The sequence below is a fragment of the Hippopotamus amphibius genome, chromosome 4, assembly GCF_030028045.1.
Source record: "Hippopotamus amphibius kiboko isolate mHipAmp2 chromosome 4, mHipAmp2.hap2, whole genome shotgun sequence".
Classification (NCBI taxonomy): Eukaryota; Metazoa; Chordata; class Mammalia; order Artiodactyla; family Hippopotamidae; genus Hippopotamus; species Hippopotamus amphibius.
The window spans coordinates 56,580,735-56,604,859 of record NC_080189.1 but is presented as its reverse complement, the minus strand read 5'-3'; the positions used below and the strand labels follow the sequence as shown (position 1 = coordinate 56,604,859).

The 24,125-nt window shown below is 35.1% G+C and overlaps 1 protein-coding gene and 1 non-coding gene across 6 annotated transcripts in view; one reads left to right on the top strand and one right to left on the bottom strand.

Moving 5' to 3' along the window:
• Window positions 1-24,125, bottom strand: part of AKAP9 (A-kinase anchoring protein 9) — a 147,217-nt gene that overhangs the window by 69,482 nt on the left and 53,610 nt on the right. For all 5 annotated transcript variants that reach the window (XM_057730301.1, XM_057730302.1, XM_057730303.1 and 2 more), the window contains exons 13-18: window positions 18,786-18,900; window positions 18,202-18,400; window positions 13,747-13,837; window positions 12,441-12,533; window positions 2,240-2,593; window positions 742-966 (exon numbers count right to left, since the gene is read on the bottom strand). In XM_057730301.1, the coding sequence (XP_057586284.1) occupies window positions 742-966; window positions 2,240-2,593; window positions 12,441-12,533; window positions 13,747-13,837; window positions 18,202-18,400; window positions 18,786-18,900 (1,077 nt within the window). The remainder of the gene's footprint in view (window positions 1-741; window positions 967-2,239; window positions 2,594-12,440; window positions 12,534-13,746; window positions 13,838-18,201; window positions 18,401-18,785; window positions 18,901-24,125) is intronic.
• Window positions 8,882-8,988, top strand: LOC130852896 (U6 spliceosomal RNA). Its single transcript, XR_009053596.1, has one exon. It is a non-coding gene; the product is annotated as a U6 spliceosomal RNA (small nuclear RNA).

Below are 24,125 nucleotides of genomic sequence, written 5' to 3'. Positions count from 1 at the left end.
CCAATTTTCCTATTATTCTATATCTGAAACTATATTTCAAGAGTTCTCTATTTGTTCTCTTACTTTAGCTTAACTTTTCAAAATAAATTGAATAAATTTGTTTTTATAAGAACTTTTACATAAATATTTGCTTTTCTACAATGATTTTGTGAGTATATTATATACAGCAACTGAGAAGAATCCAGCTCCCAAATATGTAAATTTAGCCAAGAAAGTGGTAAGAACATTGTGTAAATTTGTATTTCTCAAACCAAGAAGAGATGTTTCCCTGGAGAAAGTTCCAGAAACATACTACTTCAGATTTCCATTCATGATTAAAAAGATAGATTAAAGATAGATAAAGATAAACCTTGGAGATGCTAACTGGTGGACTCACAAAACTATAAATAAATAGGGGAAAACTGAATCGTCAACCGCACCTCAGCACAAAGAAATTCCAAAATTGTCAAAGTACATACAGTTGCCATGTATGGTCAATGGAATGATTAAAAACACACAACCTTATAACCACTTTTCAGTGCCTAAAAAGGCAGAAAGGTCAAATGGTAGAGAGACTGCACTCCAAGGTTGAGTTAGGTGCCCCTAACAAGATTTTAGGATGTTGTGCTGGTGGAATCTGTTCCTGATGTTAAACATTTGTATTTATTCAGATCTTGGCAATAATTCTGACTTAAAAAAAAAAAGCTATATAAAGAACACTACTATTTTAATTGGAGAGGAAAGGGACTCCTGGTCCCATACCTGGGCTAATTGTTTATTCAGCCTCTTAATCTCTTCTTGTAGCTGTTCCTGGTCTTCTCGCTGTCTCTCCATCTGCCGCATGTGTGCCTGCCTTAAAAGTTCTGTTGCCTGTTGATGCTCTTGGTATTGTCGTACAAGTTCCTGTCTCATATCTTCCAACTGTTCTTCATTTAACATTAGTTGTCTAGAAGCATCCATGCTTGATACCATAATCTCATCATGAAGCTATAATAGTAAAAAATATAAAAATAAAATAAAAATTTCAATCATAAAACATTTTGTGGAAATCTGTCAGCATGGATATGTTAAATACATATGAAAGTAATTCTAATACTAACCCAACAAAGCACCTTATTTTAAAATTCCCATTATTAAATTAAAACATAAATAATTTTAAAAATTGTCTTAATTATCAATACAATTTCAGGTCAATATGAAGTTAGTTTATCATTATACATGTTGTTCTCCAAAATCAAAATAACTATTTATCAGTTATTTTAGATGTAATCTAAATCTAAGGGAGGAGAAGAATAAAGACAGACTCTCAAGATTCCTTCTACTCTTAACGAATAACTCCATTATTCCTTTTGATATTTTATGACGAAATAATAAAAATGGGATACTTATATTTTAAAATTAAATTTATACAGTGAGAAATTTTTATCTCTTTAATTTATATTATGCAGTGGTCATCAGAGTACTACAGAGAACTGCTTAATAAGAAACAATCTTCATTACTTTTTATTTGGAAATAAAAGCCTTATATTCCACTTTCTCATACTCATAAGAAGTCAACTCCTTAATGGGTTTCAACAAGTACCTCAATTCCTGAAGAGCTACTACTTAAACAAATCATTCTGCCTTCAACAGCTGCTGGCAAATTAAAGACGTTTACATGAATACCTCACAATTTCACACTTCATAAAGAATTGACAATTTTATTTGAATATGCCTCTAAAAAGATATAACCTATCACGAATATTAATACAAAATTTGAATTAATTTTAAAAGAAGTAGCATTTACTACGTTCTGTTAAAGGCACAAACGGTTGAGGTACAGACACATGATAAATCCTCCATTAATGAATAAGTAAAGAAAAAGAGTATTAGTATATATAGAGTAGAATGCTTTAAGTTGTCTTCTCAAATGGGTAGCTATTTCCTTGTGATATTATCCTGTTAAATTAAGCAAATCTTTTATTCATCCGTATTGCCAAATTGTAGTATAATCTTGAACTGACTGAAACAAAATTAATGTAGGTATAACTTACAATGAGATTTTACCATGCACAATGTGTATAAGACAAACAGGAATACTATGAATCTGACCGGTTTCATTTAATAATATTAAGTCATTTATTCATATACTTTAAAAATCACAAGTCAAGACTGAACGGAATACTTATCTTCTCCATTAAGCAATATTACTGTTAATATTTTTATAGTGAAGAAAGACCCAATTTTTTACAAGTTTTTATACTCAAGGAAGCATACTTACAGATTCTCTGATCATAAACGTTTTATCTCTGGAGAACATTTCTTCTGAAATAGTGAGTTCATGGTCCTTTGATTCTAGTATATCATCAAGATTATCCTTGTTTGATAACAGAACTTCCTTTCCATCTTCTCCTAACTCTTTACTAAGTGGTTTAAATTCTTCTTTAAATTTCATGTCTGTTGCCTCAAAAGTCTGAAAACCAATTTGACCTTGTGATAATTTCATTTCATTTAAATAATATTCTTGCTGACAGAGAGCAGATGCTTGTTTTGAAGATGCAGCATCTTCTTTTTCCCCAGATACTCTAGATAGTTCAGTTTGTTGAGCGAATGCTATACTCATTGACACAATGACCTAAAGCAATGAAGTAAACAAAAAAGGATTAGATCTATAAATACCATCAGGAATTAAAAAAGCGATTACCTTTCAAAATTATATTAATTGGTAAAAAGATGGCTTCGTGCTTTTAAACTAAAAGAATTTCTAGGATAAAGTGATAAGGAGGTAAAGATTCTCTATTTTACAATGAATCTAATGTCAAAGTACTTTACTCCCTGCCTTTTAAAAATCAATTATAAAAAATTTTTTCTTACTATAACAGCAATAAATGTTTGGTATAGCAATTATAAAGGAAATAAAAGCCCTTATAGTTCTCTCTTTCAAGAAAAATCACTATTAACACTTTAGTAAACACATTTCCAAAGCTTCTCCCTCTTCTTTACATTTAGATATGGATATGAATAGGTATAGATATGCATTTTTCTTACAAAAAGTAGTCATATTCTAGTATTATAATCTGTTTTCATAACTTTAGTATTTTTAAGTCAAGAAATACATTTCTATATAATTTTAAATGTGTTTTAAGTTTCATATTATACAGATGTACTATAAATTTATTTAATCAATTCTCTATGTTGAACATTCAGACTGAATTCAATCTTAACATTATTTTAAACACCACTGTGATGTAATCTTTTTAACCATATCGCTGGGCATATTCTTTCCGATTTTCTGGCAGTAAATCCCCAGAAGTACAGCACTAGGTTTGTGTGATTAGTGAAACCCAGTGAGGCCCTGTGGGGCTCCCAGACACGAAGACCTTTTTTTGTCCCCTGTTTCTTGTAGGCAAGACTATAGCCTCCAAGACCTTCCCTGAGTTCCAAAGGGCAGATCTGGAGCAGTGGCTAATCAAGGGAGGAGCAGCCAAGAAACCCCCTGAGGCAAAATTAAAGCTACCAGAGAAGCTCATCAAGATTAGGAGACCAACCACCTGAGACCAGGTTAAGGGAGTGAAAGCCCTGCTCACACCCTAATCTTGGCAAAGACCCCACCCTTGAACTACTGCTATAAAACCCCTCATCAAATTCTCCCAGGTTGGGACACATAGTTTCTGAGGGCAGAAGCCCGCTATGTTCCCCCTTTGCCTGGCAAAGCAATAAAGCTATCCTTTTCTATCAGTAGTTCACCCAAAAACTTTGTCTCCGAGATTTGATTTAGCACCTGTGTACAGAGAATCTGAGCTTTCGGCATCATTGGTAAGGATGATGATATCTAATCTAACCTATTTCACTTTCTACTTCAACTATGATCCTAAATTCCTGCTTATTTTAATTCCACCCGCCACAGGTACTCAGAAATTCTGACCGACAGCCTTGGCTCTGACAAGTCTTAAGTCTTTGGGAACCAACTGTGTGGATAACTTTATTTTGAGTCCCATCTCCACATATAATTTGCAGTGGGGGAAGCCTGACTGCCATAGTTTAAGATAAAAGATACAGCATGCCCAGGATTTGAAACTTTTGTGCCTACTGACCCTCAACCTTTTCTGTTTTGCCTGTCGGTCCTGGCCACATAGCTGAACTATCACTTTAGTGTCCTGTCTTGAATCTGATCTGCATACCTGGGGTTCTGAGTCTCACCTGGCTCCTGCTAGCCTTCTTCCTCCCAGTTGCTATGTCTTCTAGTGCAGGCGATCCCAACCCCTGGGACACGGACCATTACAGGTCCATGGCCTGTCGGAACCCGGCCGCACAGCAGGAGGCGAGTGGTGGAGGGAGCGAAGCTTCATCTGTATTTACAGCCACTCCCCAGCGCTCACATTACTGCCTGAGCTCCGCCTCCTGTCAGATCAGCTGCAGCATTAGAGTCTCACAGGAGCAGGAACCCTATGAGAAGCTAACCTCTGATGATCTGAGATGGACCTGAGGCAGACCCATCACCCCTAGGTGGGTCCATCTAGTTGCAGGAAAACAAGCTCAGGGTCCCCTCTGATTCTGCATTATGGTGAGTTGTATACTTATTTCATTATATATTACCATGTAATAATTGTAGAAATAAAGTACACAATAAATGTAACGCACTTGAATCATCCCAAAGCCAACCCCTCCCTGCCCCAGCTGAGAAAAATTGTCTTCCATGAAACTGGCCCCTGCTGCCAAAAAGGTTGGGGACTGCTGTTCTAGTGGCTGAATGCAGTCCTACTTCAATAGAATAATGCTGATGATAACGTACAACAAGAATAAAAGCAGCAACAATCATTTATCAAGCCCTTGTATTATTTCATTTAAAAATCCTACAATGTAGGTACAATTATCACCCCAATTTAATCAGATGAGGAAATTATGGAGAGAAATTAAGTAGATTAAGAGACTGAGTGATCTGCTTGTTTCCTTTGACCTCAAGACAAAGAGCAAATAAATGGTGAAAGCGGGTTGAAATTGTGCAGTCTTACCTAAGCCCACCTTCTAAAATGTACATTACACTATCACTTACACATCTGAACAAATCTGCCTGGAAGATTTCTTACAATTGAATTAGGAAGAATAATTATAATACCAATAGTCAGTGCTGAGAAAACTGAAGCATAGCAAGATTAGGAGACAGATCAATGGTAACATATGTAATAAATGTTAGGGATTTGAATCAAACTGTGTCTAACTACAGAGCTCAAGCACCTTAAACACTATACATTATACTGTTTCTGCCCAGACAATCCACTACTACACCTCACCTACTAAACTGGACCTCCTGGATGCCTATGCCAGCTTACACTGAACCAGGGTTTGGTAATAATGTTCTAGATGCTGTCATCTGGAAAACATGCCCATTACAGCAAAATGTCAAAGACAGTGATGAAACAATTAGTGAATTAGGCAATACAGCTTAGCAAACCATACCTTCAATCTTATCTAACTAGTGGTCCAGGCCTTAAAACTGGCTTTTATTTTAATCTCTTGCCTTGAACCTGATCTGCCTACCTCTCAATACTAAGAATAAAACATGGAAAGACAAAAAGATTAAAAATATGGAAGAGAAGCAAAGAGAGATGAAAAAAGTGTGAGAATCGTCAACCAACACCTAATCAAGAATTCCAGGAGGACATACTAGAGAACAATGGAAAGAAAATATTTCATGAGATAATGACTGAGAATACAGAAGACACTACTTCTAAGATTCAAGATCAATGAATCATATAAGGACAATAAAGAGAACACCAAAACCAAAAAGAAGACCTTAAAGTTTCCAGAAAAAAGATGTATTCCCTATAAGGGAACAACAGTTAAAATGACAAGGACTTTTTCAGCATAAACAAGAAAAGTCAGAAAACAATGGAATATTATCTTTACAGTTTTGACACAGAAATAACCAGATTCAAATGGTGAACAAAACCATCTTTCATAAATAAAAACAAAATAAAGATATAAAATAAAGACAAACAGTTTACTCTGAATAGAACATCAATAAAAGAACTTCTAAAGGATGTCCCTTAAAAAGCAGAAAAATGATCCTAGAGGTTAAGACCTAAGATGCAAAAAGGATTAGAACATTAAAAAATTTTCTGTAAATATGTGGATAAATCTAAGCACTGATAGGTATAAAGCAATAACAACTGCATCTAAATTGTGGCATAAAAAAACACTAGATAGATTTGTAATTCCAGTCAGCATAAAGTAAGCTCGCTATAGCCTCTCTCCCACTGATGACAACTAAAAACTCTGAACAAAATACAAAAGCAAACTACCTGAGAACTCTGAAAAGTAACCAAAAGCAGGTAAACAGCAGAGGGAGTCAAAACCTGGAGAAGAAATCTGTATAGGGAGAGTGAAATTGAACTTGTGGTCTAAACCTGGGTGGTCTGTTTAAAAAAAAACAATCTCCACAGGATTATAAAACCTAGAGTCTACAGAACCAAATATTCACTATGTTCAACAAACAATTCAAAATGAGATGACATACACTTTGTCGTATGTCGAATTTGTTGTCAGGAGATCTACTCTTAAAAAAAAATACCAAAGAATGTCTTTCAGGCTGAAGGGAAGTAACACTAGGGGGAAACAAAGTTTGAACAACAGCAGAATACACATTCTTTTCAAGTATGCAAGGAGTATTCAACCAGATAGAACATATTTGGGGCAACAAATTTAAATGAACTGAAATCATACAAGATATGCCCAACCACAAAGAAATTAAAAATTATTATATTAACCAAATCAATTAATAGGAAGATATCTGAAAATCTGAAATAAAATATCTGGACTGAATGAAAATTTGTGGAATGCAGCTTAAAGAAGTGCTTAAAGGCAAACTTACAGCATTAAATGCATATATTGGAAAAGAAGAAAGGTCTTTTTTAGGAAGCTGGAAAAAGAAGAGCAAATTAAACCCAAAGCAAGCAGAAACAAGCAAAAAATAAAGATAAGAACAATCAATGAAAATAAAATAAAAACAATTTTAAAAAAACCCAAAAGCTCTATCATTGAAAATATCAACACAATCAATAAACTTCTAGCTAGACTGACAAAGAAAAAAGTGAGAAAGCAGAGATAACATATAGATCTCACAGCCATTAAACGATAAAGGGATACTATAAACAACTCTACCAACAGTAACTTCAACAGCTTAGATGAAATGGACCAATTCCTTCAGTGACACGAACAGCCAACGCTCACTCTAAAAGAAATACATCACCTGAAAATAACAAAATCTATTAAAGAAACTGAATTCATAGTTAAAACAAACAAACAAAACTTCCAACAAGGTAAACTCTAGGCCCAGTAAGATTCATTATCAAATTCTACAAGTCTGAAATAATATCAATATGACATAAATTCTTTCAGAAAATAGCAAAGAGGGAATATATTTCAACATTTTATAAGACCAGCATTATCCTAATAGCAAAACCAAAGACATTATAAGAAAATAAAACTAGGGATTGATGTTTCCCATGAATATAGACAAATATTCTTTTTTTTTTTGGCCACACCACGCAGCTTGTGGGGTCCTAATTCCCTGACCAGGGACTGAACCTGGGCCCTCAGCAATGAAAGCACAGAGTCCTAACCACTGCACTGCCAGGGAATTCCCCAGACAAAAATTCTTGACAAAATATTATTAAATATTGTAGAATCCAACAATATAAAATGGAGGAGACTGGCTTCAAAGTGGCATGAAAATACTCTGGAGGTGATGAAAATGTTTTAAATCTTGACTGTGGTGTTGGTTTCATACCTGCAAACATTTGTTAAAATTCACCAAATTTTGCACTTATAATTGGTGAATGTAAATTTCATGTAAATTACATCTCAATAAAGATTATAAGCAAACAACAAAGTCAGAAAAGCTTTTGAAATTTTGAAAAGTTGGTACCATAAGGATCACTTTCTTTTGTATATGCCTTTAGATTAGAAATGGATAACAAATATTTAAAAGAACTGTGCAGTTTGAAACTAAAAAAACAAAAACAAAAACAGACTCAACTACCTTGTACTTCTCTTCTTTCCATTCACCACCACACCATCTAACCATATTTCACCTGTGTTTACAACGAACTCTGCTTACTCTGTGCCTGTGTAGCTGAACTTAATTGAGAAGAAAAATAAAAAACCAAGCTGACTGGTCTCATTTTAAATTCATAACCACTACCCTTGAAATGGGCCCTCAGTGACACTGGGTGAAAATTTCCCAGTACACAGACTTCCCTTGTCTTTTCCATTTCTTATTCCTTCTCTTAGCCCTTTGCTTTCTCCTTAATGATCCAACACCTTCTCTTCCTTTCTTATTCTCAGGTGCTGACTTTTTTATTTTACTGAGAAAACAGAAGCAAGCAGAAAAGAACCTCCACAGTCTCCAAATACTGTATCTGAAAACATACCCGAATCATGAGTCAAACATTTTTACCTTCCTTCCTGTTTTAATGGATTAAAATACCATGCTCCTATCCAATGGCAACTTTTCAGGGGATCGCATCTCTTCTCATCTACTCAAGGACACTGCTCCATCAACTGTTCCTCACTCTCTTTAATCAGCTGTTTTTTATCCTCTCTCCTCAATCACTTCTATTAGCATAGAAATATGATGTGATATCTTTCATCTTAAACAAAAACAAACCAACAACAAAAATCCACCACTTGACTCCCTACTTCACCTTTTAGCTATCCCTGTATTTCTCTCCTCCTTTCAAGTAAAACTCAAAATAGTTCATTTCCCCACTCTTCTTCACTCTCTCTCTCAAATCCAATCTAATCAGTTTGTCTTTACCATCCCATCAAATGTATTCTTGTCAAAGTCACCAATGATTTCACATTGTAAAATCCAATGGTTTATTTGCAGTTCTAATCTTTCCTGACTTATCAGAAATATATGGTGCTCGCTTCAGCAGCACATATACTAAAATTGGAACGATACAGAGAAGATTAGCATGGCCCCTGCGCAAGGATGACACGCAAATTCGTGAAGCGTTCCATATTTTTTAACAGATGATTGAACTTTGTGTACCCCCAAAAAATAAAAAAATTAAAAAAAAAAAATAGGCAAAGGACCTGACTAGACATTACTCCAAAGAGAAATGTAAAATGGTACAGCCGCTGTGGAAAACAGTATGGTAATTCCTTAAGAAAATGAAAAATAGAATTTTCATATGATCCAGCAATTCCACTTCTGGCTATATACCCAAAAGAACTGAAATCAGAAACACAGAGATATTTGTGCCCCCATGTTCATAGCAGCATTAGTCACAATTAAAACATGAAAGCAAAAAAAAAAAAAAAGAAATATATGACACAGTTTAATATAGTCTCTTCTTGATACACTTTTATTATTGGCTTCTGAGATGCAATCTTTTGTCCTTAACATATTTAATTTACCACTTCTTCATCTCCTTTGTTCTTCCTCATTTCTCTGACCTCTACAGCATTCTCTAGGCTCAGTTCCCAGACCCCTGCTCTATTTACACTCACAAAATATATATATATATTAATATTTTTCACTGTAACTCTGGTAAACCTACACATACAACAACAACAAAAAAAATTTTATATTGTGACCCAAAGCATACATAGGTACTTGTGTGTATATGTGTTTTATATAATTGAACTTTTCCATGAATATTAAAATCCTGGTTCCAAATCAATAAATTGATTTCATGACTTAAAAAGAAGTGATATCTCACAGTTTGAAAAACACTGCCCTAGATATAACTATTATATGCCTAGTTTTATCTTTGCTCCTGAACTCTAGATTTTTATATCCAATCACTTCCTTAACACTTCTACACATTTAGTAAGTGTTTTGCATTTAATGGGAAAGCTGAATCCATTAAGCCACCCCCTCCTCTCCAAAAACTACTCCTTTGCGTTCTTTTTCATCCTGTACCCAACACCTAAGTAAATAGTTACTTAGGTCAAATTACCTGCAGTACTATCTTCCCTTGAAGGGCAAGTCCTTGCCCCTCTTTCCCTGTATTTCTTCTTCCTGTATCCAGATACATCTGCTGAGGAGATAAATCTATACCAGGATTTCACAATGCTTCTCCAAATGGTACTCATGAATACAGAGGTGGCAGGACTGAATATTACTATTCTCCAACTCGGCAAAGCTGGCAGTTCAGTAGGTGGCCTTCACACTGTTGTCAATTCTCCATGGACACCTCTTGAAGACATCCACTGGAGAATTGCTGACTTTTTCTTCTGCATCCCACTTTCTTAAAAGGTGCTCAATCTGTTATCTTCATGATTTACTCTCTCACTTCCATCTGGATTCTCCCCTAATGTCACTTCTAAAGTGAGGCCTTCTGTGATTACCCTATATAAAATAACACCATCTCATTCCCCATGGAATTTCCTATTCCTATTACCTTGGTTTGTTTTTTCTTCATATTATTTATTACCATCTGTATATTGTCTATTTGCACCAACTAGAATGTAAGGTCTATAGGAGCAATGATTTCATCTCTTTTTCCTCTGCTATAACCCCAGCACTCAGAATACTGCCTGGCAGCGAAATATTAATGAATGTCTATTTTTTCAATAGTATGTACCCAAATCACAGGCTGAATCTAATGTTATCTATGTTGGGAATCACTACCTCCTGACTTCTTCTAGATACCCTGTGCTTTTAAAACAATGTTTCTCAATCTTTTTCTAAAATTGTATCTGAGGGTTATTGTGTGGAGCATAATCCCATCTGTACTGGTGACTAATATAAACAACCTATACTATTCTAGGATCAAGCTGGGCCATCAAATATTGTCTCTTGGATCACAGTAGCTTGGCTGCCTCTGGAACAGTTTTCACTGATCTGTACTCTGGCAATCTGCTAACAGCTTGGATGAATGATGCTTCACAAAACAGATTTATATCATCACTATTATAATACTAGTAAGACTACTTTAAAAATGTCATTTATGAGTCTTTATTATCTCCTAGGTGCCTTATATGTATTAGTTCATTGAATCTTCACAAGAATTCCTATTATTTCTATTATTCTCCTCTTTTAACATAGAAGGAAGTGAGACTGAATAGTTAAGTAACTTTCCTAAGATTGTGAATCTAGTAAACCAGAAGAATAAGAATTTAAAGCCTGGTAAATCCTATACTACACCTCATTTTCTTAACTACTATACTATGATGCCCTGCTATAAACATTTCACTTGAGAAATTTATGTAAGAGGTAATTACAAAAGACCTGCAACTCTCTAAAAGAACTAGATAGTAAAAGCTATATAAAAGTGATGCTGCCTCCCTTTTTACTTTGAACTAAATATTCAATTCAGATACAGAAGTGAGGAGGTCCTTATGGCTCACATATTTCCTTGAGTCTTGACCTCCTCAGCTAATTTTTGTTTAACCTAATTCCTTATGCTTTTCTTTTAAATTCTAATCACTCCTCCCCCTTTAAAATGCATATACTCTGGGGACTTCCCTGGTGGCGCAGTGGTTAAGAATCCACCTGCCAATGCAGAGGACATGGGTTCAATCCCTGGGCCAGGAAGATCCTACATGCTGTGGAGCAACTAAGCCTGTGTGCCACAACTACTGAGCCTGTTGCTCTAGAGCCCTCGGGCCACAACTACTGAAGCCTGTGTGCCTAGAGCCTGTGCTCTGCAACAAGTGAAGCCACCATAATGAGAAGCCCGTGCACTGCAACAAAGAGTAGCCCCCACTTGCTGCAACTAGAGAAAGCCTGCGCACAGCAATGAAGACCCAATGCAGCCAATAAATAAATAAATAAAATTTTTTTTAAAAGTAGTTCAGGTAGGAAGCTATTATATTAAAAAATAAAAAACTTAAAAAAATAAATGTATATACTCCACTAGGAGTGTTACAATTGGAACAGTTTAAATATTATAAGAAACAATCAGACAAACTGAGAATTCAACTGTTTCAAAAAAAGAACCCAATCAGGTATATGCATTTTAAAAGAGAATACAGAGACAAAAGAAACGGAATTATAATGGTATAGGTGATATGCTTGGTGTTCAGGAGTTTATAAGAATAGCTCTGGGCATAGCAGCTAGGAGCATCTACAGTCATTAACATCACAGTAATTTCTCTGGAAGGAGGCAGGCAAAGATAATATATCAAAGACCAAGCACTTTCTTTTTCATTTCCTACCATATCCCCCACCTTTAAGGAAGGCCAAACTCCTCCCTATGGTACTACTCACAAGGTAACAAATTTCCAACTTTGAAAAGTTTCTAATTGCTTTCTACATCAAGAGAAGAATGCTTTTCTCAAAGAAAGATTCACAGAAGATTCCATTCAAAGGCAACTGTGGTTAATACTAGTATCTGACAACTTAAATGAGCTATGTATGTAGTTTACAACAAAAAATAAACTGCATTACCATCAATAAAACCTCTGTTTTCTGAAGGCTCAAAGGGAATACAGACCATAATAATCTTTCAAATAAACTATAAACTTACCTTAGCTACTTCTTCTTCTAATCGTTCTTGGTACTGTCTTTCCAGCAACTTAACCATATTTGTTTCTTGTTTCACTCCAAATTCACTAGAAAACTAAATTAAAAAGCAAAATATGACATACTTATTTACACTAATTATACACCACTTATTTTTAAACTTCTACTCTGAAATATCCTCAAAAGATTACTATTTTATAGAAAGCTTCTGAAAAGTTTTAATTAATAATAAATTTCTGCTCCCTTAATTAAAAACAATAATTCTAGTGTACAATTCTACTAAATATTTGTACTTACTATTGTAAACTTAACAAAGATGCAAAGTGAGAAATATATTCATAATTACTAACATACAGTTCTAGAATGGGAAAAACACTGCTTAAATATAATTAATAACGTGCATGTATTTAATTTTAAGTAATGTTAACAGTGGCTATCTTTGCTCACGAAATTATAAACAAATTTCTTTTCTTCTTGGTACTTAATAGTATCCAGTTTTCTATAAACACAAATTACTTTTATAAACAGAAAAAGCCCCTGAACGGTTATTTAAATGTAAACATGTTCTCGGTATGAAAGTATTTCTTAATTTACCAATTATCTGAATGTCATCCAAACGGATGTTCCACATGGGATGAATGTGGAAGAACTGAGAATGTGGCCAATGTCTCTCTTCTATACCCAGAATGAGAGAGGGCAATGATCTTTTCCTGAAGGGCTTAAGAGCTAAAAATTTACTGAGTTAAGATCAGGGTTTTACAGTTATGTTTGAGGAAAGTGGCCACAAATTGGGAATATATACAGTGTTGAGGAGAGGCCAAAGGTGGTTTAGCTAGATGAGATATACTGTAAAAGATGAGGGCTTTTCTATATTATATGGCTTGTGCTGAAGAAAGCCTCATCCAGTGTCCCAGCCCTAGCATACTGAATTTTGGGAATTCCTAAATACTATTCTAGAGATAGTCTAGTTCAACTTCCCATGGGAGGAAGAAAAGCTGTTTCTCTTTTCTGAAACTAACTTGTTATATAGCCCATGTTATATATAACAAGACAAATTTTAAACTAGAATACATTCAGGGGGGAAAATACCTCTCAATTTTAACTTTCTTGTGTTTCTCCTATGCTATGAAAGTAAATCAAATTTCTTCACTTATATATATTCTTCTGGGTCTTTTATATATGGTATTATCCTCCTATTTACCATACATAATTCTTAGCACCTATTTATTGGGTAATTATTAAACCACAGACACAAAAATGACAGTAACAAAAATAAAATCAGTGTACCTAACAGTTTAAAGATATAATACCTCTGTTGCACCATCGATGTTCTTTAGACAACTTCCAGGGTATACTGTTTTCCGTACATCAGGTTCAGTTATCACTGAGTCAATGGAGAAGCTAAATATAAATCAAAGAAGATGAAAGAATTAGTGTTGTGTGTGAATTTTACTGTTAGTCCAAATTTAGAGCATGCATACAATGTGTACTGGGGCAGTGGAAAAAAAAATGACAGGTTAAGAGTTACAGGTATTGGGACTTTTCTGGTGATGCAGTGGTTAAGAATCCAAATGCAGGGAACAAGGGTTCGATTCCTGCTCCAGGAAGATCCCATATGCCATGGAGCAACTAAGCCCCTGCGCCGCAGCTACTGAAGCCAGAGTGCTCTAGGGCCCATGCTCGGCAACAAGAGAAGCCACCGCAATGAGAAGCCTGAGAATCACAATGAAGAGTAGCCCCCGCTCGCCACAAGTAGAGAAAGTCTGCGTGCAGCAGTGAAGACCCAACACAGCTAAAAATAAATACATAAATAAATACATAAACAAATAAATATTAAAAAAATAGTTACAGGTATTATAACTTGTCATATTTTTGACTAATTTTTCCACTTAAAAGTAAAGCAGCAGAATTAAATAACAGAATGTTTTAACAGATTATCCCTGAATTTTATGCCATTTTATAAAGTCTACTACAAATGTATGACATGGAACTATTTATAACTATAAACATTTTTTAAAAGTTATCTATGCTATTATTGAGTAAAAAAGTTTATAAAGTCACATTTTTATTAAAAATTTACACACACACAGAGAAAAAAGTCTTGAAGAATGCACGTCAAAAGTAACAATTACCTCTAGTGCTTTAGGTGGGCAGTGACAGTGAGAAGGATTCTTAATTTATACACAACCACTTCTGGAATTTTTTGTTTTTAATTTATTCATGTATCTTTTGGTATTCATGTCTTTATTCTGTATTGTATTGCATTTGGTCATTTCCAAATGTTCACTATTACAAATAATGCTACAATATAGATCCTCATAAATATATCTTTACACACATCGGCAGATGTTTCTACATGATAAAATCTTATATTATTTAAAATTTTATATAATGCCATATTCAAAAAAGTTACATTAAGTTAACTCCATAACAGTACCACTTAAGTGTTTTCTCAAAAACTCAAAAACACAGACTCATAACAGTCTTAAAACTTTCTTAGTACATGTACATCTTTATTTTTGAGATTATACATTCTTTCAAATGCTACTAGCTGTGAAATTTTCTTCTGTTGTGAATAGCCTATACATCTTTCATATTCATGTTAAATGATCGTAAAAACTCATTCTTCTTGTCTTTATTCTCTGCCCTTTCCTGGTTTTTCTATCTTCCTTATCATTTTGTCTGTTTCCTCATAGTTTCTTGCATACACTATTCTGATCCTTTGCTTCATGTCACAGCCCATGGAAAATCCCCCTGATTATTTATCCAGCTATGAAAGACCCAAACTTCCAAAAAAAAAAAAATGCTGTTTAGTCCACAATGACTTCAGTTCTGTAGCTTTATAGCATTTGAAAGTGTTTATCCCAAATTCAAGAACAATAGTCTGGCTAAAACCAAATCCACTGTTCCCATCTCACAAATTAAGGTCCTACCGTCTGCCAGATTTCTCTATTTATATTAATACATCATAAACCTCTATATTCTCTAGCACAAACAACACAGGTCATCTTTCCTCTGCTTTGCTTCCAAGATTCCTTCCATCCCACTGTCTCACAGTCATCCCTTCATTTCCCTTTCCCCTGGAGACACTCCAAAAAGCATCATTACAGAAATGTGCAGTAGCAAGCACTGAAAAATGACACAAAAACATGGGTTTACATTCTATCACTTCGGCTGTATCATCATGTTATATTCCCCAATCACTACTTTAAAAAAATTATTGTTTTGTGAATAAGTATTATTTCAATAACTGGGCTGAAGTCCCTTGAGGTAAAGAGACTTCATATACATCTAAAGTTTCCTCCGCGACATCTAGCCAAATCTCTTCCCAATCATGGTTTCTTTTAATCCTCAAGATCTTAAAGTAGTTTTTATTCCCTAATATTACTCAGACGTATTTAAATATCTGCCGAAGACCATACAGCCAGTCAAAGATCAAATCAGGAGTCAAATGCAGGTTTGTCTGACTAAAGCCCATGGCTGTTCCAATTCCATACTACATCCTCCCAAGAGGCTTCTAGTATGACATCACCAAATATTTGTTAAATGAATTGACAATTATTTTTCTTAAACTAGTTCAAGTCTATCTTAGGAGAACAGTATACTCTTTATTCAAAAAGTACTATCGTTGTCTCCAAATATGTGACGACATTTAACAAGAAATAAGTTTAATTACATGTTCATAGAAGTGAACATGGCCGTCAATAAACCTCATTTTTAGGGGGTGGGAGAAAACTAGTGGTTTTAGTTGAAAGCTATTGTTAATACATTTCCACTGATTATTATAGAAACTCTGAAAAAGCATGATAAGCTAGCAAAAGCCCAAGTGCAGGAACAGCAAAGGTCTATACTTCCAGAAAACTTTCTTTTCTTCATGCTTTGGAGAGAAAACATCACTAATTAAAGGAAGGCTACTTGAAATACTCTAAATGATTATAAGAGAGTTCTTGCTATCTACCTATTTTCTTTCATATCAAAAAACCTAAAAGTAATAGTTTCCAAATGTCAGTCTGTGGACTGCCTGCATCAGAATTATCTTGTTACAAATACAAATGACAGAATCCATCTTAAAGTTATTGAATCTAATTCTTCAAACATAACATACAGTAATCTGTAATTTTATGTATTCAAAAAATAATATTAAATTTCAAAAACCTCCAATGTTTTTGATGCATGATAAAGTTCGGGAACCACCGACCTCAAGTAAAATGGAAGCTTTATAAGGCTGTGTCAATGCTGGATAAACAATTCCAAAGCCTACATACAGACCCTAAATAAAAAAAGGAGAAACAGAATGCTTCTGAAGAAGTGTGGAAATTCACTACTTGGGCTCCAAAATAAGAAAACAAAACAAAACTTGTCTTTAGGTTCCAATATAAGTGCCTAAGGAGACATCAGTCCTAAAGCAGTAGAGTCAGTCAAAGTTAGGTTAAACCTCCGAGGACTTTATAGAGCTAAGTTAAATATTATAGCACACTTCCCTACTAAATTATAAACTTTTCATTCATTTAACAACTATTTATTGAGCACCTACTATGCATAGGGAATTATTATAGGGTTTGGGATACAGTAAATTAAATAGACATAAATCCCCTTACAAAGCTTGAAGTCCTTCACAGAGGACAGATAATAAAATCAAATAACTTCCCCTCCAAAAATATATGCTTATTTTTAATTTTACATAAATATATAGTTTTATATATATATAAAACAGATACTATTAATATAGAAAAATGAAGCAGGAAATTCATATAGAGAGTGCTAAGGGATGATTTTAAGTTAAAAAAGGTGATCAGGATAGGACTCATGAGAACATGACATTTGCGTAAAGACCCAAAGGAGATAAGCGTGCTGGGCATGCAAATACTTAGAGAAAGATCATTCCAGGTAGAAAGAACAGCAACGAGAGAGAAACTCATAAGGCAGGTGCATCACGACGGTCTGAGGATCTCAAGGAGATTATGTGGCTTTACAACATTGTGACAAGTCATCAGGAGATAAATTCAGAGAGGTAACAGGGGCCCATTATGTAGGTCCTAGTAAGGCACAGTAAGGACAGAAGAACACTGGAATAACATGATCTGCCTTACATTTTAAAAGCAATGTTTTGGAACTGTGTAGAAAACAAACTTTAGGGAAGAGTTAGGGTAGAAGCAGGGAGATCCGCTGTTGTAGTAATCCAAGTGAGACATGGCGATGGCAGGGACCAGGGGTGAGAAGCAGTATAGTTTAGATTTATTTTGGAAGTAGAGATAACAGGATTTCTTGATACACTGGAAGTGAAGTTTGAAAGGAGAGTTAGGTGGGTGCAGAAGGAACAAATTTTGAGGGAAGATCCAGAGCTGTATTTTGAGACATGGTGAATCTGAGTGTTAGACAACCAAGTGGAGAAAGTCCAGCTATGACTGGAATGATCACTTCTTATATTCTTTGTGTATTCCCCATATTAGAGTAGCAAGACTGGGCATACAATGAGCAACAAATACATGCACACCGCCTGATTTAACTTAGTATATTCATAACAATGAGCATCTTTATAAAATAAAGGTGTAAGTAAAATTCCTAATATAAAATGTATTTGGTTTACACTAACATTTACTTCACACATTTCAGAGACGAGTTTATCTCCTTATTTCTTGACAATGCTTACAGCCCATCTCTTTCAAGCAAATTTGCTGAAGTTACGCTTTTTTCTTAAAACAACCATACTATGATTGTTACTAAGCTACAAATACTACTGAATGAAGTTATAAGTAGATGGATACCTTGGCTGAACTGTGGACTCATTAATGGATTGAAGCCTTTCCTGCAAAGAATAAATTTCTGCCCCATAATTTTCTTCAGTTTCTTTCAATTGCTGCTGCAAAGAGGATATGAGGTTTTCTAATTCTTGAACTTGTCCTTCAAGTTGTTTAATTTTTTCGGTATCTTGCAGAGTAGATAACTTGCTTTTATGACAAATATCTAAGTTACATGAATAGGAGAAAATACACATTTCAATACAAATTTCAGTGAAATACCACAATCACTTTTTTGAATGTGCAGAGAATATTCTTCTTTGAAAAATGTTTTTCAGTAGTCATAACTCAGGTATCAATTTAAACTCATTTGTACTGATGATAACAAGAAAACATGAACAGTGTATTCCAAGATCATCTCTTCTATTTTCATGGCTGCAGTATCCCTAAATCTACCAATTTTATGTCTTTAAATTGAAGAATTTAGAACCAGAGAATGTGAAATGCCCAAGGCACTAAGCACTAAGTTGTCTCAAATTTTAAAGTAAAAAATCAAATTACTGAACATTTGGTATAAAAATACCGCACTATGGTATATAATCAAAATTTACCAATGTCTTGCAAATTGGTCATCTGAGGATGGGCTGATAAGAAGCTGGTTTCCTCTTTTGGTAGGTTTTCTTCTGCAAATTCAAGTTTCACATTACCTGTCTGCTGTCCCTGAATCTATTGAAAATAACAGAAGAAAGGAAGTGACATAAATATATGACCCAGGACTGTGAAAACTATATAAAAGCAACTTTGCCTTTAAAATGTTTTTTTCAAAATCATCCAAAATTGTGACACACTAATAAAAATATTTTCTCTTCAAAGTTATTCCACGTTCTCCTTTGACACAGTGACTCATATCCCATTCCCTTCATAGCACTGAAATTATGTTAGTAAATATAATGTTCTTTCATATCCAGAAGGAATTTCATTTTGTTATAAAAATAGGAGGCACACAGAATTTTGGTATAAAATTCATAACAATATTTAAAACATGACTTGATCTCTGAAATTTCAACTCATATACAGTAAATTTTATATTAACAATACTTGATAACATACCTGCTATTAATCTCTGGGTATAACCTGTATACAACCAGGTAACTGACAAATATATGCTGTTCTTTATACAAAAAGAAGGAAAACAACGAAAATAGATAAATCTTGGCTTATTTCCTTACCTATTAAAACTAGGCAGCAATATGTCAGATGTGTATGTGTATTAATTTAGTCGTTTCTCAAATATTTAATAATTAGTCTACTATGTGGCCAGCATTGTGACAAGGGAGAATAAGAACATAAAATCAGTAAAAAAATAGATATGGTATATGTGCCCTCATAGAATTTATCAACTAATTGAGGAAGTAAAATTAAACAATTAGAGAAGCATTAAACTATAATGTTTGAGTAAAGGGCAATAACAGAAGAAAGACTGATGTGGGTCTGAGTAATTATGGAGGAAGTAAAAATTTGATTTGGGCCCCCATCATTTTGGACAATGATTAGGAAAGGTTACAAGGAAGAAAGAGTAAGAGCATTTGTGAAAGAATGACCTGCTATAAGTAGTGAAGACAATGATCTTCAGGGATGGGGGAAACTGTGCTAGATAAATAAGACAGATATAGACTGAAGAGCACTGTAAAAGCAAGGGGAGAGTCTGGACTTGCTATACTAGATGAACAAAGGATACCGTAGAAGGAGGTGAGCAACAGGATAAAAGCTATTTCCCATGAAGGCTATTTTAGTTAGTACTACTCTTATCAAGTCTTCTACCGAACTCCTACCTCACATGTACATGTCAACCAAGGATCTTGCCTCCTACTTCCCAGAGAAAATAAAGCACATCAGGTAAATACTTAGTTTACAGCTCAACCTTTCTGTATTGTTACTTAATTCATTCAGCAAACACATAGTAAGCCTTTACCATGTACTAAACAAAGCACTGTGCTAAGAAGAGGAAATGAAAATAAAGACTTCCTGATTCTCAATGGTTTAGTGGGGTTTAGTCTAATGGAAGAGGCAGAAGAGTCAACAATTACAATAACATGAAAAGTAATGTAATACAAATGAGAGATTTTGTAAGTAGTTATGGAACAGCAAAGAAAGAAAAGTAATCAAGTATTTAAAATAATGGAGAAAGAAGTGCAAAAAGAAAAAAAAAGTACAGATGCTAAGAGAATGGAGGAAGAAATTTCTAAGTCTAGGAAGATAGGTAAAGAAGACGACACTTAAGAAATAACATTTGAACCAACTGGAATTACAAGCAGGAACACACTAAGCAAACTGGAAGGGGAAGTGTAGTGTCAGACAGAAAGAAGAGCATGCAAAACAAGCCCAGGGGTCTGAAAGATATGGGTGCATTTCGGAAACTCCAAGTATTTCAATATGGTAAAATGAGGAAGAGGATTAGTAGATGAGGCTAACAGGTTAAGCAGTGATATACTGCTGATTGACTCATCCCAACCAATGGGATGCCTCTACAGTTGTAGCTAACTTGCTGGGATAAAACGTGAAATTCACTTTTTTACCCATTGTGCAGCAAAAAGTTAACACAGCAGTTGTGAGATTTCTATCTCTTTAGAAAGGCCTGCTTACAAGTCTGGCCCTTGGCTGGCATCTGGAAACTTAGCTGGTAAATGGTTCTCTACACTAATATAAAACTTTCCATAAATGGAAGAGAGTCTTACACATGGACTGTACAAGCAATATGGTTTATGCTGAACACATGCTTTCTTTCTGGAAGTCTGAATTTTGACATGCTCTAGGCAAAGGATGCCTATGTGACTGACACCTGATTAAAAAAAAAAACAAAACTATGGATTCCCAGGCTTAGGTGAGCTTCTACCACATATTGTTATAGCTTCTATAGGAATTGTGTCCTGTGACTCCATCAGGAGAGAATTTCAGAAGTTGTGCCTATTTCCTCCAGACTTCGCCTCATGCTCCTTTACAAACCTTTATGGAACTGATTTTGCTTTGTATCCTTCTGCTGTAATAAATCTTGGCCTTAAGTACAACTATTAAGTTGAATCCTATGAGTTCTTCTGGTGAACAACTGCACTGAGGAGTGGTCTTGGGGACTCTCAGCACATCCATACTCTTATTATATAAAAATCTAAGGTGTAAGATTCACCAATATAGGGAATGAAAAAATAAAGAGTTGTCTTGGTCTTGTTCCTCTCCTTTTACTTCCACATCAACTATCAAATTCTTTAGGTTCTTCCTTAAAATATCTTATGAATTATCCCTTCTTATTTCCTACCTCCAACTGCCACCATATTAATCTCCCTAAAAGTTCAACTTCATGATGTCTAGCCCATGGTCACAAATTTCCAACAGCTTTTTAATGTCCACAAGATAAAAGTGCCACCTAGCATTCAAAGTTTGGTATATTCTAAACTTTCTAATCTTAGCGTCCATCACTCTCTGAGCAACATGCTCCAAGACTTACACCCCCAAGACTTTGATCATATCGCCTCTTCCACCTGGAAGGCTCCTCCCCTTCCCCTTCCTTACCTAAACATCTTTCATGGTCCAATTCAAGTCCCACTTTCTCCAAAAATTCTTCCTTATTTATTTGCACCTATACTCATATACCTATTTGCTTAATTCCAAAAGTACTTCGCTTTTATTTTTTTGGCTGCGCCTTGCGGCATGTGGGATCGTAGTTCCCCGACCAGGGACTGAACCTGCGCCCCCTGCAGTGGAAGTGCAGAGTCTTAACCACTGGACAGCCAGGGAAGTCCTAAAAGTACTTCAATTTTAAACAATTAAATGCTGCCTTGGATAACTATTTTATATACATATATATACACACATCATATTTCTTGCATTAGTCTATGAAGTCCATCAATTATTCCTTCTGTCCAGTGACTACTTAGATTGTATACTGCTTTATTCCCAGTACACAGTATAACCTGGCATATAATTAGCAAATAAACATTTCTGGCTGGATAACACAATGAGAACAAGGTATACATCTTTCATTTCTTTTGTACTCCCTTCAGGCTATATTACAGTATGATGGAAGATCAGGGGTTAGGGGAAGAATTATCTAGGATGATACGATCAAGTTTCTGGTTGAATGTCACTCTTCGAAATTGAGAAGGGGGGAGAAGCTGGTTTAAGAGGAAGAAATTAATAAATTCAATTTCAATGTTAATTGAGACATACCTAAAGGATACTTGAGTAGAGATATCCAATTAGATATACGACTCTGCAGCTTAGGGGTAAGAACTGACTAGACACAGAGATCTGGAAGCCATGGAAGTAAATGAAGGCAGCATACAGCATAATTAGCAGGCCAAGTACAGATTCCTGGTGACTATAAATGGGTGGGCAAAACCCACAATGAAGGTTTAAAAAGCCACAGAATTGAAGACACAGAAGTTAAGGGAAGAAAATATTCTAAGAAAGTAGCTAATACTACAAAATAAAAAATAACAGAATTAAAAAGAAAACTAGTTCAAGAGACACTGAGCATGTGTTTATACCTACAGTTGCAAAGCAGAGGTTTGACTTTAATTCTAGGCTACAGAAGTATTCTTTTGGGTACCAAACAGTAAACAGTTTTTCTTGTTTTTTCCCCGTTTCCCAATTCGAAAAAAAAAAAACCACAAAAAAACTTTTTTTTTAATACTTCCCATCATTTAAAAAAGCAAAAGACTTCACATGAAATTGAAAAACTGAAAGAATAAATAACACTGGGCCTTGTTCCTACATGTGATGACAACAGCATGTGAAGCTGAGTAGTCTCTGCCTGCTTTAGATACGTTTTCTATGGGTTTCACTTTCCCAACTTGCACTTGGCCTTCTTCATTTATTTTATGAGTTAAGCTCATGTGGGCATCTATGTTTATGATCTCTGATATATACCTTTCCTCCCTCCCCAAGACTCAAAATGACAATGAATCTTTAAAAGGTATAAATCCATAATGAACCAAAAAATAAAACAGACCAAGAGAGATTTCAACAGAAAAGGGGCGGCAGAATACTGATTAAGCAGGGTGGAGGAAGCAGCAGCCTAAAGCACTGGTGAAGGGAGCCACAGTTATAGAAGATATTTAACTTGCGTAGCAGAATCCTCGAAAGGCCCCAGGCTCAGAGAGAGATCAGAAAACAAATATATTGACCTTTAACTAATCACAGTATAGCCCTTTCTGCTGACCCAGCCAGGCAGAAGTCTGGTGGCAGGTAAAAGTTTTTCTCAAAACAAACTAAAAGAAGTGTCTGGGAGAACTAAGGAGTAGCCTCCCACATTCTAGCACTAGGGAAGGGAGGTTTGTGTCTCACCAAAGGAAACTGTTCCCTACTCACTGTCCTGAAAGGAAAGAGGCAAAATGACAAACGTCACTGTAGTTACTTTTTTACTGTAAGCCCTCCTACACTATTTAGTAGTTTCAAGTATGTACTGCCATAAGGAAAAGCAACATATTTTTAAAAGAAAGAAAGAAAACAAGGATGGAAGATAAGATAAAAAAGCAGAAAGAAAATTTGATAATTAAGAATTCACTGGTAATTATTCCAAAGGAAGTTCAGTGAAGCATAAGCTGGGAGCTTGTTTATAGTGGGTAGACGAGAGAGCAAGAGAGGAGGAGATGGGGAACTACGACTACAGTCTATTCTTTCCTTCAAAGATTATGACAACGAAGGAGAAACAGAACCACAGACAAAGGGAGATACTGGATTCAGAGAAGACTGGTTATGTTCTGAGTGGAGACATGAGGAATATGCAAGGGCAAAGAAGGACTGAAATAAGAAAAACAAAGAAGCTGAAAACACAGAAGGGAGGGAAGAAACAGGTTATCAATCTTAGAGGAGGTAGAAGGGGATGTTAACAAAAGCACAGGAAGGACTTCCCTGGTGGCGCAGTGATTAAGAATCCGCCTGCCAATGCAGGGGAC